The sequence below is a fragment of the Trichomycterus rosablanca genome, chromosome 22, assembly GCF_030014385.1.
Source record: "Trichomycterus rosablanca isolate fTriRos1 chromosome 22, fTriRos1.hap1, whole genome shotgun sequence".
Classification (NCBI taxonomy): domain Eukaryota; kingdom Metazoa; phylum Chordata; class Actinopteri; order Siluriformes; family Trichomycteridae; genus Trichomycterus; species Trichomycterus rosablanca.
In genome coordinates, this window is record NC_086009.1 from 17,696,090 (window position 1) to 17,710,976 (window position 14,887).

The 14,887-nt window shown below is 39.0% G+C and overlaps 1 protein-coding gene across 1 annotated transcript; it reads left to right on the plus strand.

Annotated features, from left to right (window-relative positions):
- Positions 1-1,531: 1,531 nt before the first annotated feature.
- Positions 1,532-13,953, plus strand: cnn1b (calponin 1, basic, smooth muscle, b). Its single transcript, XM_063019040.1, has 7 exons — positions 1,532-1,719; positions 8,340-8,461; positions 9,322-9,388; positions 9,932-10,069; positions 11,091-11,207; positions 11,387-11,533; positions 12,344-13,953. Exons 1-7 carry the CDS (start codon positions 1,660-1,662, stop codon positions 12,581-12,583), a joined length of 891 nt encoding a protein of 296 aa, XP_062875110.1. The 5' UTR covers positions 1,532-1,659; the 3' UTR covers positions 12,584-13,953.
- The last annotated feature ends 934 nt before the right edge of the window (positions 13,954-14,887 follow it).

Here is a 14,887-nt window from a genome sequence, read left to right on the forward strand (position 1 = left end):
AACCAGTGACCCTTTGATTACTAGTCCAGTACCTTAACTACTAGGCTACGGCTTGCCCCATATTAAACTGCATTAGAACAGTGGGGCAAGGTTGGGACAGCTCTGGGTCCTGGATACATGGGTTTGAACCTCACCTGCAGTCACTAAGCAGTAAGTCACATTTAGCACTAGGTAGAGCCTATGGATTGGCTACTAATCTAGACTGACTGTGACGCTGAGCAGTATGAATGGGTAAGTGAAAAATGATTCTAGGTCATTTTAAAAACATTAAACTTATTAGATCTAAAAACATTTCTACATATTTACCCTTAACATAAACACTTGGGTGATTTAATATTTATTAATATGCAAATTGGAAAGATAAACACAAGACAAATTCAGCTTATTCATTTAATGACATAGTGAGTTTTATAATGCTGACTAAGTTTGTGGCATGACATAGTTCTTTGTTAATGATTATGATTTACTATATTTGGTGACTTACTTAGACCATTAGACCCATTTCTAAGCAACAGGAAGAAAAGCTTATGTTACAGTATTCTCAGAGAACCTTTGACTGACTGGTCAGATGTAATGCAAAAACCACTGGATCATTTTTGTAAACTCTGGAGTCTTGTTTATGTAAATCCAAGTAGCTCTGCAGTTTCCTTTATACTTCCACCAACCTGTTGGGGGGGATATAGACTGTGGGTATTTGTGTATTAGGAGGCAATTCCTAGTCAATAACTTTAATGACATTTGTCTGTGCCTACATAAATAATTTGACTGCACTGCAATTATAAAGTGCAAGAAACTGTGGTCTCTTTGCCAAGATGTGCAAAAACCCAAACTGTCTCTCATAATAGAGGTAAAAATGTCTGGATTGTCAGGTGTAATCCAAGAAGCACTAAAAAAACTGGTCTGCTATTAATTACTGTTCACGCTCAAGCAGGCTAGTAAAGGGATCAAAACCACTGTGACCTTACTCATGATAAAGCTGTTTCTAAATGAATAAATGCATCAATAAACACATGATCTTGGACTAACAACAAATACCCTTTGAATTTTGAACACTAGTGTTTAGTTACTGCAAAACTAAGATGCAGACACAATGATTAGATTGGTTTAAAAAATGCTGGACTATTCTTTCTACTTCATAACCTGTAATGATGCTGAGTTCCCTCTATTGTGTCTGCCAAAATATTTATCTGGGACAGATGTGGTATTTTCAACATGTGCAATAACATACAAATACATTTTTACAATTTACGGTTCTTTATATCTGAGTGAAGTCTTCTGTGTAAACAAAAAAGGCAGCATATCTGAAGACAAATAAGGTGGCATCAGTAAATTCTGTCCGGGGCGGAAAAAATGACAGCGTCCAGAGTTTTAATGCCATGCTGCTGACATCACCTAGAGAGAGACGCAGCTCGCTGATTGGACGGCGGGTCGGTATCGCTGTGACCAATCAGCGTTCGGTACGGACACGCGCAGACTGGAAGAGTTTAAAACACTTTGGGGAAAGTGCGGCGATGTGACGGTTTTTTTCTTCACATGCGGGAGAAACGGAATAGCTGATAAAAGAGCAGAATACCGCACAAACTCAACAGCATTTACTAACCACTTCTCCGGCTCACTGACGCGTCACTGCTAGAGTTAAATCACTCCAATTATTCTACAATGTCGCAGCACTTCAGGAGCGGACCAGCTTTCGGACTCTCCGCTGAGGTGAAGAGCAAGGTAAGCAACGCATGCGCACAGGCGCTGGCTGGTTCAAGTACAGTGCACTGTCACTGGACATTATCTTCAGGTCAGGACGTATAGCGACGTATTGATGTAGTTTGATAACTTTTAGGGGTTATAACAATGTTGTTCTGGTTGTTCTGGAGTTATGCAGTAACCATAAAAATGATTTGCAAAGTTCCCATTTGCTTCTTCAGCACAATTATTTATTTATTAGGATTTTAACGTCATGTTTTACACACTTTGGTTACATTCATGACAGAGCAGATAGTTACTGGTTACACAAGATTCATCAGTTCACAAGTTAATATCAAACACAGTCATGGACAATTGTGTATCAATGGTGTACCAATTCACCTCACTTTGCACGTCTTTGGACTGTGGGAGGAAAACAGAAAGGATCCACACAGAAAGGATCCGGACCGCCCCACCTGGGGATCGAACCCAGAACCTTCTTGCTGTGAGGTGACAGTGCTACCCGCTGAGCCACCGTGCTGCCCACCAACATTTTTTTATCCACTTGATGAGTGGGCAGTGTTATACTATTTGTCAGTCAGGTTAAGAGTGCAGTAAAAGTACATTTTGGCTCATTAAAAGCAGCCAAACTGTTATTTTCATTGACCAGCAAAATGCACATTTATTTTCTACTCATTAATAACAAAATCTTGTTTCAGACAGATAAACACAAAGGTCAAGCAGCATCATGTAGAAGGAAAAGTTGTCAGGTCCTAATTTGTTGGTCATGTTGGCGCCAACTGATGTTCGTTTATTATGTATGTTTCACACTGGTTACACATGATCCATCAGTTTAAGTTCAATGTAAAGCACCATCACGACCAATTCTGTATCTTCAATTCACCTCACTTACATGTCTTTCGACTCTGGGAGGAAACCGGAGTTCCCGGAGGAAACCCACAAAGACACGGGGAGAACATGCAAACTCCACACAGAAAGAACCAAAACAGCTTGTGGTTGTGTTTGCTGGGCACCACATACTGGAAATAAATACAGTGTTTCTTTGCCTTGTGGGCATGTGCGCTGTTCATTTACTTATTCACCCAGCAGCTCGTGTGCATTTGAACACAGGTCACAGTGTGTGGAGAACAAACAGGAGGTGAACTGTATTAAACACTGTGAAACGGTGTGGTCGTTTCTTACAAATATTAAAGGAATATTCAATTGTTTCCTGCCTAATTCATATTTAGCACAGACAAGATCAAGTCAACCTATTTTACCATTCTGGAAAAAGGAAATGAACTACCCAGTAGGCACAGGTCAGTTTAAAAATGAAAAGAGCTTGTTTATCATCATTACTTGGCATAAGGTCAGCACAGTGGATAAGCTAGTTAATAAATTATCACACATCAACATGGACCCTGAGGATCTTTATTCAGTTCTCTTCTACAGTCATAGTTTGTAAGGTTTTGTAAGGTTGATCGGCTATCCATTATAGGTTTTAAGTAAACCGTGCAGTAAAACAGTTGGACGTGAATGAATGAGGGAGCATGGAGGATACTGCAATGGACTGGCAACCTAAACAGGCACTTCTCCACTTTCCATCATGCACCATGACCCTGAATCAGATAAAGCAGCTGCTGAATATTAATTAATGCAGTTAACTTGATTTTGCTGAGTACGACCTTGGACTATTTATGTTCATTGGGATAGACAGAAGGTAGATTGAACCACTGAACCATTAAATGTCACTTTTAGTAGAAGGCCTCAGTAGGAGCACAGCCCATATGAGCATAAAGAGTTTACAGACAGATTCAATAAGAGTTTAGAACAATCTGAATTAACAGGCTGACTTTAAATGAAGAGCCACCATGGCTGAGTCCATGTCATTTGTGAACTAGAATTGGGTGAGAATAACTTCCCAAGATGCTTGAATATACAGTAGTCTCTATTGAACCCCTGTAACAGAGGTCTGGCTACATGTGGACATTTCTGATACCCAACATTTACGCAGCTACAGTTTGTAAAGCCATGAAACATCTGTGAACGCCCAATCTAATTAGGTAATTGTATTGGGGTGGTTTCGCTGCTGTCTAATAAAATGACCCTAAAATGAGTTTGATTTATTATTATTTTGAAGTACACATAGGCGATATTTAATCCATTCATTCATTATGTTGTGTATTTCTCATCTGAGGCACAGATACAGTGTTTTCTATAGAAATAATATAATGTAGCTTACTAGTAAAACTGTGAATTAAAACAGAGGATTGCATTTATACTCTGTTCCTTATAACTACTGTTTATATGCATGTCAAAATTAAAATGTAAAATCCCAGAGTTTTATGAAATGCTTTGTATTGTTATAAACCAAAAGCATAAGAAAAGCATGTTTCATGCAGATTTGTAGACCAAACAGTTCAGTATAAACAGAGGTTATGATAAATCAAGTTCGAAAGTATTTTGGTTGGCTGCTTATTGCTTATGTTGGTTTTGTTTGATGGACAGGCTGGAAACCTTGTACTTTTCTCTGGGCATTTTTTGATGTTTCAGGCTGTTCTTACACTCGCCTTTGAGAAAGCATATGGTAAACTTAGGACGTGGACTTTAAAAATAAAAATCTAAAATCTAATAGTCTAAGGAACGAGTTCTGAACCTGTAGTGTGATTTAGTTTGCATTTTGGGGTGATAGATACTATTCAAACCACAAAAAAAAAAGACATTTGTAAACCCTTTGGAGTTACCTGGGTTTCCACATCATTAACTCAAGAAATCTGGTTTGATTTTTATCAGTTATAAAATACTAAAAATGCACAATCTAGGAAATGTTTACAGTAAGGATATGACAAGTAACAATGGACAGAATGTGATTATATATAAAAATGCACTGAATGAAAGTCAGATAATTTTGAGTAGTTAATGCAAAAATAAGTATTTTTAAAGAGTTTGTGCTTCAAGACTTTTATGGACTATAATGAATGACCCGATTTCACATGTATCGAGTGCCACTGGCTTAGTGCTAGCATGAGTGACAGGCTTGTGACTTTCTGGTCCCCTTATATGGAAGAGTTGAGCTCCTGCTGAGTCCTGGGGAAAGTGGGGTATTGTAAACAGTTTGGGATTGAGGTGGAGCGAAACTGAATGTCAGAGCCTAGGAGAGATAAACAAACTTTTTCGTTTCGTTTACTGCCTATTTTGGAGCATCATGCTCACAGTGAGTGAGTCTGAACAGTTTCAGTCGATTGCTCTCAAAGTAATCCTGTGGTTTCAGTCATGTGGCAACATACAGTGTATCACAAAAGTGAGTACACCCCTCACATTTCTGCAGATATTTAAGTATATCTTTTCATGGGACAACACTGACAAAATGACACTTTGACACAATGAAAAGTAGTCTGTGTGCAGCTTATATAACAGTGTCAATTTATTCTTCCCTCAAAATAACTCAATATACAGCCATTAATGTCTAAACCACCAGCAACAAAAGTGAGTACACCCCTAAGAGACTACACCCCTAAATGTCCAAATTGAGCACTGCTTGTCATTTTCCCTCCAAAATGTCATGTGATTTGTTAGTGTTACTAGGTCTCAGGTGTGCATAGGGAGCAGGTGTGTTCAATTTAGTAGTACAGCTCTCACACTCTCTCATACTGGTCACTGAAAGTTCCAACTTGGCACCTCATGGCAAAGAACTCTCTGAGGATCTTAAAAGACGAATTGTTGCGCTACATGAAGATGGCCAAGGCTACAAGAAGATTGCCAACACCCTGAAACTGAGCTGCAGCACAGTGGCCAAGATCATCCAGCGTTTTAAAAGAGCAGGGTCCACTCAGAACAGACCTCGCGTTGGTCGTCCAAAGAAGCTGAGTGCACGTGCTCAGCGTCACATCCAACTGCTGTCTTTGAAAGATAGGCGCAGGAGTGCTGTCAGCATTGCTGCAGAGATTGAAAAGGTTGGGGGTCAGCCTGTCAGTGCTCAGACCATACGCCGCACACTACATCAAATTGGTCTGCATGGCTGTCACCCCAGAAGGAAGCCTCTTCTGAAGTCTCTACACAAGAAAGCCCACAAACAGTTTGCTGAAGACATGTCAACAAAGGACATGGATTACTGGAACCATGTCCTATGGTCTGATGAGACCAAGATTAATTTGTTTGGTTCAGATGGTCTCAAGCATGTGTGGCGGCAATCAGGTGAGGAGTACAAAGATAAGTGTGTCATGCCTACAGTCAAGCATGGTGGTGGGAATGCCATGGTCTGGGGCTGCATGGGTGCAGCAGGTGTTGGGGAGTTACATTTCATTGAGGGACACATGAACTCCAATATGTACTGTGAAATACTGAAGCAGAGCATGATCCCCTCTCTCCGGAAACTGGGTCGCAGGGCAGTGTTCCAGCATGATAATGACCCCAAACACACCTCTAAGACGACCACTGCTTTATTGAAGAGGCTGAGGGTAAAGGTGATGGACTGGCCAAGCATGTCTCCAGACCTAAACCCAATAGAACATCTTTGGGGCATCCTCAAGCGGAAGGTGGAGGAGTGCAAAGTCTCAAATATCCGCCAGCTCCGTGATGTCGTCATGGAGGAGTGGAAAAGCATTCCAGTGGCAACCTGTGAAGCTCTGGTAAACTCCATGCCCAGGAGAGTTAAGGCAGTTCTGGGAAATAATGGTGGCCACACAAAATATTGACACTTCAGGAACTTTCACTAAGGGGTGTACTCACTTTTGTTGCCGGTGGTTTAGACATTAATGGCTGTATATTGAGTTATTTTGAGGGAAGAATAAATTGACACTGTTATATAAGCTGCACACAGACTACTTTTCATTGTGTCAAAGTGTCATTTTGTCAGTGTTGTCCCATGAAAAGATATACTTAAATATCTGCAGAAATGTGAGGGGTGTACTCACTTTTGTGATACACTGTACATTAGATGTATGTCAAGAGCATAAATCTGTCATTAAACTCTCACTGATTTGGATAGCCTGTAGTGACCTGTACACTATACAGAAGATGAAAGAGAAGTCAGTTTAGATTGCTTGTGCATTCCTTCTTTTCTTATTAAGAGAGAAAAACAAACGCAGACCAGCATTTATCACTTTAAAAGGACAGAGCTCAGAAAGATGGCTGAATGAACAGGCATGGACGAGGAGAAGGAGGAGAGCATGGTTAGACAGTTGTGAGGGCGTGACATTAAGAAATATGTTAACATGGACTGTATGGTAGGAAAAGGGAGAGAGTGCGAGAGAAGTAGCAGAACTGAGAGCTGTTTCTCCCAAGTTTGGTGTGCTGGAGTGAAAGCCAAACAAACCCGTTGCTTTAAAATCGCTATTATTGTTGGCACTTTTTCTTTCTCCAATCGTTCTCTCTTTCATTCCTGCTTACTCGACACAGGAGCAAGAACGATTTTAGAAAAAAGGAAGAGGGCCCTTAATTCTGCATTTTATAGCAAGCTCACATTTCAGTTCGACACAAAAATACAACTGCAGAAAGTACTGGAGTCGTGTATGCAGGAATGTACTCTGGCTTTTTCAGATTCCTCAATCTCATGGGTATTATTTCTAAAAGCTTCCCAGTTCAAAAAAGAAAATGAATGTCATTTATGGAATGAAAAGAGTCCTGAGCCTTGGAATTTATGGACATTTACGGGCAGAACAAAGTCTTCATGAAATTTATGTTTAAAAACTATGGGAACCGTTAATATTAAATATAGTTAAACACCGTTGTGTAACTGGATACATATTTTCCATTTCATGGTTGTACAGTACTTGGATTTTTCCATTTCCTAATAAAAATACTGGGTTAGAGATTCTGTTATGAATCTGGCGGAAATTTTGATTAAGTACAAGATTTATCTGGGGAAGCTACTGTGATGTTCTCCCCTTCTGTCCATGAAACTTGGCATTGCTATCTAAATAGCTGGTTTGGTTTAACCTGCAACAACTGTCATATTTGGCTCTATAAAAAACTTGTTTGTTTATTTAAAGTTCATTTTGTTATTATTAGGGTGTTGGGCAGTAATCTGAGGGGGTTCCTCTGAGTATTCTGATTTCCATGGCAGTTGGTGGAATAGCTATTCTAAATTTCCCCTTGGTGTAAGTGATTGTTTGTGTGGCTGCCCTGCAATTGTTTAACACTCTGGACAGGAAGAAATGGTTAGTAAAATACATTTGTTTGTAAACAAACTGACAAGTTGCTGTGTAAGTGCTTTGTGCAATAATTAGCCATCATCATAGCACTAGGGCTCCACCACATGGGCAGCAAGTGTTCCATTATTAGTAACCTGCACTATATGGCCAAAATTATGTGAATGCCCCCCCCTCGTTACTAACATTTTGGCTGTGTTAAGCTTACTTGACTATGGACAGTGACAGTGTCATGACCATCCAAAGTTTTCGTAGAATATTGTTTTGCCTGACCTTGCACTGTTTCATGTATTTTTTAAAAGGTTGCAGTCCACCAACATGGGCACAGTTTAAGTCACCAGTTTGGTCAATCTCAACCACTAATATGTTTTAGGGTTTGTTTGTTTTTTGATCACCTAAGCACGTACAGTAGATATCAGACATTAAAGAAATCCTGTTCTCATTTAGAAAAGCAGTTCGAAAATTGATGTAGAAGTGTTAATGGTGCCTCAGTGACCTCACTTTGTCCTTCAGCTCGCACAGAAATATGACACTCAGAAGGAGGAGGAGCTCAGGCTTTGGATCCATGAGGTGATGGGACGCAAGGTTCCAGACAACTTCATGGAAGGTCTGAAAGATGGAGTCATACTTTGCGAGTGAGTTCCAGCTTTAAACATACAGCACACAATCAGAACTGTTTATGGATAATAATGAGCTTTGATGGCGTTTGCTTTAAACTTTAGTCTTGAATAGAAATATCAGTTCTGTTAATCGAGCAGTAAGTTCCAATTACTGTCTGGGTGTGAGTTTGACATGTTCTCCCTGTGCATTTTACTTTCTGAAAACATGCAGAATGTGAATTAGCTATTATAAACTATAGCACCCAGTGTTTTAGGCCATATTGTTTCCTACATTGTTTCTAGGCACAAACCCACTGCAACCATGATCAGGATTAAGTGGCTTTTTAATCATCTAGATAATAATTCCTGATTGCTATAGTATTTCCAATAGTTGATTGGTAGTTATTATGGTATCCCAGGCAGTTACTAGGCTGTTGCTAATGTACTTTCATCTTAATGATATAGATGGTGCACCAGCCTTTGCAAACTATTTGTTCTTATGGGAAGAATGTTTTATACCAGGCAACCATTCTTCCAGTCTAAATGTTTAGTATTTAAGCACCACCTTGTACAACATTTTGCAAATTAAAAAGCAAAAGGAGGAAAAAAGAGAAATATAAACCATAAAACAATGCTGACATGAGGTTAGCATTTTAGACCAGACCATAAATAATTGATGAGTAGGTTCAGTTGTTATAAAAATCTTATTTTCTTTATAAAAATTATTAATCCAGGTAATTCCTGAATAGTGTCATTTGAAATTTCATGAGTCTTGAACTAGGCTTATATTAAAGTTGGCTTTTATAATTGTAGCTATATGCTTGAATTCAAACTGCTTACGTTTACATTTATTTCGGGTTTCTAAACTGTTTGCTTTTCTCTATCTTTTCTTTTAGACTCATCAACACTCTTCAGCCCAGCTCAGTAAAAAAGATAAACAACTCCACTCAGAATTGGCATCAGGTAAACGTCTATTTCAATAACACTATTTACAGACCTCAGCTTTTTTAGAACACTGTAATAGGTCTTTTAAAGACAGGATTGAAAAAAAAAACATGCTCATAGCACCACTGAGATTCAGACCTGGATCTCAGCATTGGAAGGCTAGTCCAGTTGGCCTCTTGACCACCCGAGCGTCGCATCTGAACAATAATTATTTTTGTTGTTTGCTAAAACAAATTCCGCGTCTCATGACTGAAGTTGGTTATTAAAAAACAATCAGGGTGTTTGAAAGAATCAAGGGTGTATTTTCAATTTTCCTGTTGCTGTTTGGACAGTAATGTGAAATAGTTTTCATCCATGAAAAACCATTTCTCAGGCGTTACTATAGCGTGTTATGTGGTTTCCTTGTCTTTAAAGTAAAGGGGACGGTCCTCATAAATTTGGAACAGTGTGTGGTGGCACAGATCTGTCCACAGTTAAATACAGTACATGCATGTTTATGGATGGCTGTTTTCTTTTTACTCATATCATGAACCACAATGCAGACTGCGCCTCTTTTTGCAGCTGGAAAACATTGGCAATTTTGTGCGAGCTATTCAGGAGTACGGTCTGAAGCCACATGACATCTTTGAGGCCAACGACCTGTTTGAGAACGTCAACCACACTCAGGTTCAGAGCACTCTGATCACTCTGGCTGGAATGGTAAGTAAAATAGCGTTTCAGCTTAGACCTACTGATTTTTAGATTCACATTCTCTAATATCTGATAAACATAAACATCCACTCAGATAATCAGACACAATAAATGTAAACAAGCAATTGTACAATAGATTTTTGCATGATGAAATGAATTAGACACTTCTGTCCCCACCCTCGTATTACACATGCATATTTGTGGGCATAAAGAAAGACTAGCAATGATCTGGAGAATTCATGTGTAATAAATTCCTTATGACCAGCAGCTCTCACCAGAGCTGAAGGGTTTTTTGGCAGTTGTGGGGAACTAATAATAGAAATATTTGCACAAGTCACTTGTGCCAGTCACTTTTTATAGTCAAAAGCTTTTGCTAAAATGTTTGTACAGTGTAGATGAAATCATGATAAGATTAGAAGGGAAATGGATTGTGATTTACAAGCATATATCACTTTTAACAACATCATTCTTGATCTTATATCGAAATATATAAAAGACAATGGACTAATTAACTCATCAGATGCCATGACCTAACAATTATTTATTTAATTAATGATAACAATTAATAAATTGGCGCCCAGGTGGCGCAGCGTGATATTCCGCTAGCACACCAACGCTGTGATTCTGAACTCCTCAGTTCGAAACTCAGCGTTGCCTCTGATCGGCTGGGCGCCATCTAGCGGGCATAATTGGCAGTGCCTGCTGCAGATACTAATTGGCCACTGTATCTGCAGGGTGGGGGCCAGACTATGTGTGGGTGGGTCTTCATACTCTGTGTAAGGACCCTGATTGGTGGAAGAGACACCTGTGCAGAATGCAGGGGCGAGAAGAGGCACATGTCGAAAGAGGCGTGTACAATGACGTGCTCTCCTCGGATGCAATCTGATATCTCTCAGCAGCAGAACACAAAAATTGAGTGTGCTAAAATTGGGAGGAAAATTGGGAGAAAATGCATAAAAAAATAAACATAAATAAATAAAATAAAATGAATAAATTGATAAACTGTTATTTCATTCACTACTGCATGCAGGCCAAATCTAAAGGCGTCCACACTAAACATGACATAGGGGTGAAGTATGCAGAGAAACAGCAGCGCAGGTTCGCACCTGAAAAGCTTAAGGAGGGACGCAATGTTATCGGTCTGCAGGTCAGTGTGTAAGCTTGGCTTTATTCATGCAGATTAACCTAGCTTTAAAAGTTTAAATATAGCTGTTTACTTTTCTATGTATACATGTTTAAATACAATGCAATAACAGTTGTTTATACTGTATGTGATTATAGAATGGAAATATGATATTTATCAGGTTATAATCTCTATTACTTAAGATGGGAACCAACAAGTTTGCCAGCCAAAAGGGGATGACATCATACGGCACACGGCGTCACCTCTATGACCCCAAGGCTGCAATGGAGAATCCTCTGGACCAGTCAACAATCAGCCTTCAGATGGGAACTAACAAAGGAGCCAGTCAGGTGATTGCAGAGTATATTATCAATGCTTCCTGATGACCAATAACAGGGTTTGTTTTCTCACTAATACTGTATATAATCAGGCTGTCAAATAACCAGTTTTGTTAATAATCAGTTATTTGTTTGTTTGTTTGTTTGTTTATTAGGATTTTGGTTACATTCATGACAGGAACGGTAGTTACTCATTACACAAGATTCATCAGTTCACAAGGTTATATCGAACACAGTCATGGACAATTTAGTGTCTCCCATTCACCTTACTTGCACGTCTTTGGACTGTGGGAGGAAACCGGAGCACCCGGAGTAAACCCACGCAGGCACAGGGAGAACATGCAAACTCCACACAGAAAGGACCCGGACCGCCACACCTGGGAATCAAACCCAGGACCTTCTTGCTGTGAGGTGACAGTGCTACACACTTAGCCACCGTGCCGCCCTAATAATCAGTTGTAAATATGAGAAAATGCTGTATGAAGGTAGGGTTGAAATATTACTGCAGATTAGCACCCCTCATATAAAAGTAAAATAGGTGAACACACCTTTGTTCACATTTATGCACAAAAATAACAATATATCAGTGTTCTTCTGTCAACCAATAACAGAAGGGAGACAGAATGCTTAATATGACGTCCACCACACTGTCTCACTGTCAAACCACATACAGCTTTACTAAACAGCACCTTCTCCTACACTGAGATTCGTTTCTGGATTTCCTGTATCTTTTCACAGTATTATATATTATAAATATCTAAAGTATAAGTAAAGAGTCTAGACACTTTAAAATGATCTATGATTTTTGTCTTTGTTTTACAGTCTGGTATGACAGCACCGGGCACAAAACGGCAGATCTTTGATAAAAAGCTGGACATGGAGACCTGTGACACATCAATCGTGTCACTCCAGATGGGCACCAACAAGGTAGCATCACAGTCTGGCATGACAGTGTATGGGCTGCCACGTCAGGTCTATGACAGCAAGTACTGCAGCAACCCTGAAGAGTACATGGACAACGGCCAAGACATGCACATTGACGGATATCAGTATTCTGACTAAAACGTCCACATGCTGCTTTTTTTAAATCCACCTGCATTGTTTGCCCACTGTTCACTGTTTGTTTTAATGTCATCTTACAAGACCACAGTAACCATTAATAGACTTCAGCTTAAGCTAAAAATTAGGTCCAGTTTAAGCATTATTAACTGTTTTGCCTACCGGCTGCCCAAACTTCTCACTCAAAATAGTTTTTATTTTTGGAGTGTAGCAGAATTCTGTGATCTTATTTTATAGCAGTTTATTTAGCACAGATATATTGCTGTGCTCTAAAAATGACAGTGGAAAAGTGATAAAATTATATGTGCATATATATTTATGGTGCCTTATAATATGAGTTGGTTTTTTTTCTGCAAAAAAGAAATAGCCCTGAAACCTGCTGCTGCATCTGATTGTGAATAAGTCACAAACTTAGTTAGAAGTTAGAAAACACACAAGCGCTATGCAACTGACCGAGTGCACTGAAATTAAGTCACAAGCTGAGGACACTCACTAATAACTAAGAACTGCTTCTGGAGTTTTGAGAGATCACTCACTGCCCACATGAACACCCAAGTGAAAACAAAATTATTTTAAACCAAAGCGGTTCCTGGCAAGTGGAATCTATAATTGAATCAGAAGTTTATCCTGGTCAGGGTAAGAATAATGTGTGCACTGCAGGAATACCCTACATTACCCACCAACCCATCACAGGGCTTCAGCCTCCCTAAGGGAGACATAACCAATCATGTCCATGTAGACACCCGGCCAGCTGATAGCACCACTAAGAGATTTGAACCCGGATCTCAGAGGTGGTAGGATAGCCTAATAAACCACCACACTACCCTAGTTTTATAGGTGTACACTTCCTAAAATTGAATGTAAATGTTTGATTTTACTGTTTTGCCGTGTTCCCTCCTTGACGTTCATATCTGTATATTATCTTAAGATGGTTTTCAAATACATCAACAGTATAAATCAGCTGAGCCATAAATCAAGCTGAACTGTAAAGGTGCAGTACAATATGACCAGAAGAATGTACACCACTCCAGTATTGCATGACTTTTGGAAATGTTTAATGTTTGGTACATTGTTTCCATTACAGCTTAAAGCCAAATCACACTATGAGCCTTGTAGAATTCATTTCCTCCTGCATGTTTTCTTTTTATATGCAAATTTTGTGGTACACATAAACCAATGAGTATTAATTTTAACAGCTCTGGATGCAACACGTTTTATGTTAAATTTAAAATTAGTCAATTCAGTACAGTTCTAGTTCAGGAAAAGGCAGGGGGTGGAATGATTCCTACACCTGAAGCAGGTTTACTATGGTGTCATGATTTCATTGTGAATCAGTCACACTGTTTTTGAAATAAAAATTTAAATATAGTTTAGTCTATTACCATATATGTCTTCATTTTTAAGTTACATTCGCTAAGTGACACACATAACTAGGATATAAATGGTTATGCCTTGCAATAAACATATAGTGTATATTCAACTAAACAAATCGTTCTCAAACTGGGGTATCAATAACAGTGGCGGTTCACCAGATGACTTATTAAAATGGAAATGTTATACATCCTTATAAAAAATAGGATTTGTGGTTTATAAAACATATTGTTGGCTATACAGACACTCTGTAACTTTGCTATAAACATACATTATGCATGCCATTTTCCAAACGTAAGCAATTTTAAGTTTTTTAAATTCAAGTAGGGTGCACTGGGAAGATGGTAAATAAAATCAAACCCTGCACCAGGATGAAAATGCTGATATTGAATGATATTAAAGACATTTGAGAGCTTAAAGATGAGTAAACTGGTTCTCTTACAACAAAAGAATTCCTGACTAAATTAAAGGTGGCAGTTGGACAGAGTGCATGATTAGGGCAGATTAGACTTCACTATGGCGTGTAATTGCTAACTACTTTTGCCCATATTAGTAAATCCCTTTTGAAGAGAGAGCACAGTAGCATTCCTACATGTGGCTACAGACATGCTGTTCTGCGATTCAGGTTTACTTGGAATTCAGTACCTCAGTGCAATCATCTTAACTATAACCACATGCACTCGAAACAGAGAAGCCTAGTTTGGATTAAGACTGTGGCACAGAATAATCCAGGTTTTAAATATATAGTTTGGACATACACTGCTAACCAATATAAAAGCTTAATTTGAGTAGCATGATAATTTTGCCTGGTTTGAATTGCTTCTGGTTTTTGCATAGTAAAGAAGACACTTCACACATGAACTTTTATAAATTATTGACATCTGTGTAAACAGATGCGTCACATTTTTTACATTAACAGTTTTGGCATTTAGCAGA

What these genes read in the sequence shown, in the direction of transcription:
- cnn1b (XM_063019040.1), top strand. Translation starts at nt 1,660, where the DNA reads ATGTCGCAGCACTTCAGGAGCGGACCAGCTTTCGGACTCTCCGCTGAG. An exon ending in CCGCTGAGGTGAAGAGCAAG is followed by an intron (nt 1,720 to 8,339) that starts GTAAGCAACGCA and finishes TTTGTCCTTCAG; the next exon opens with CTCGCACAGAAATATGACAC. An exon ending in CTAACAAAGGAGCCAGTCAG is followed by an intron (nt 11,534 to 12,343) that starts GTGATTGCAGAG and finishes TTTGTTTTACAG; the next exon opens with TCTGGTATGACAGCACCGGG.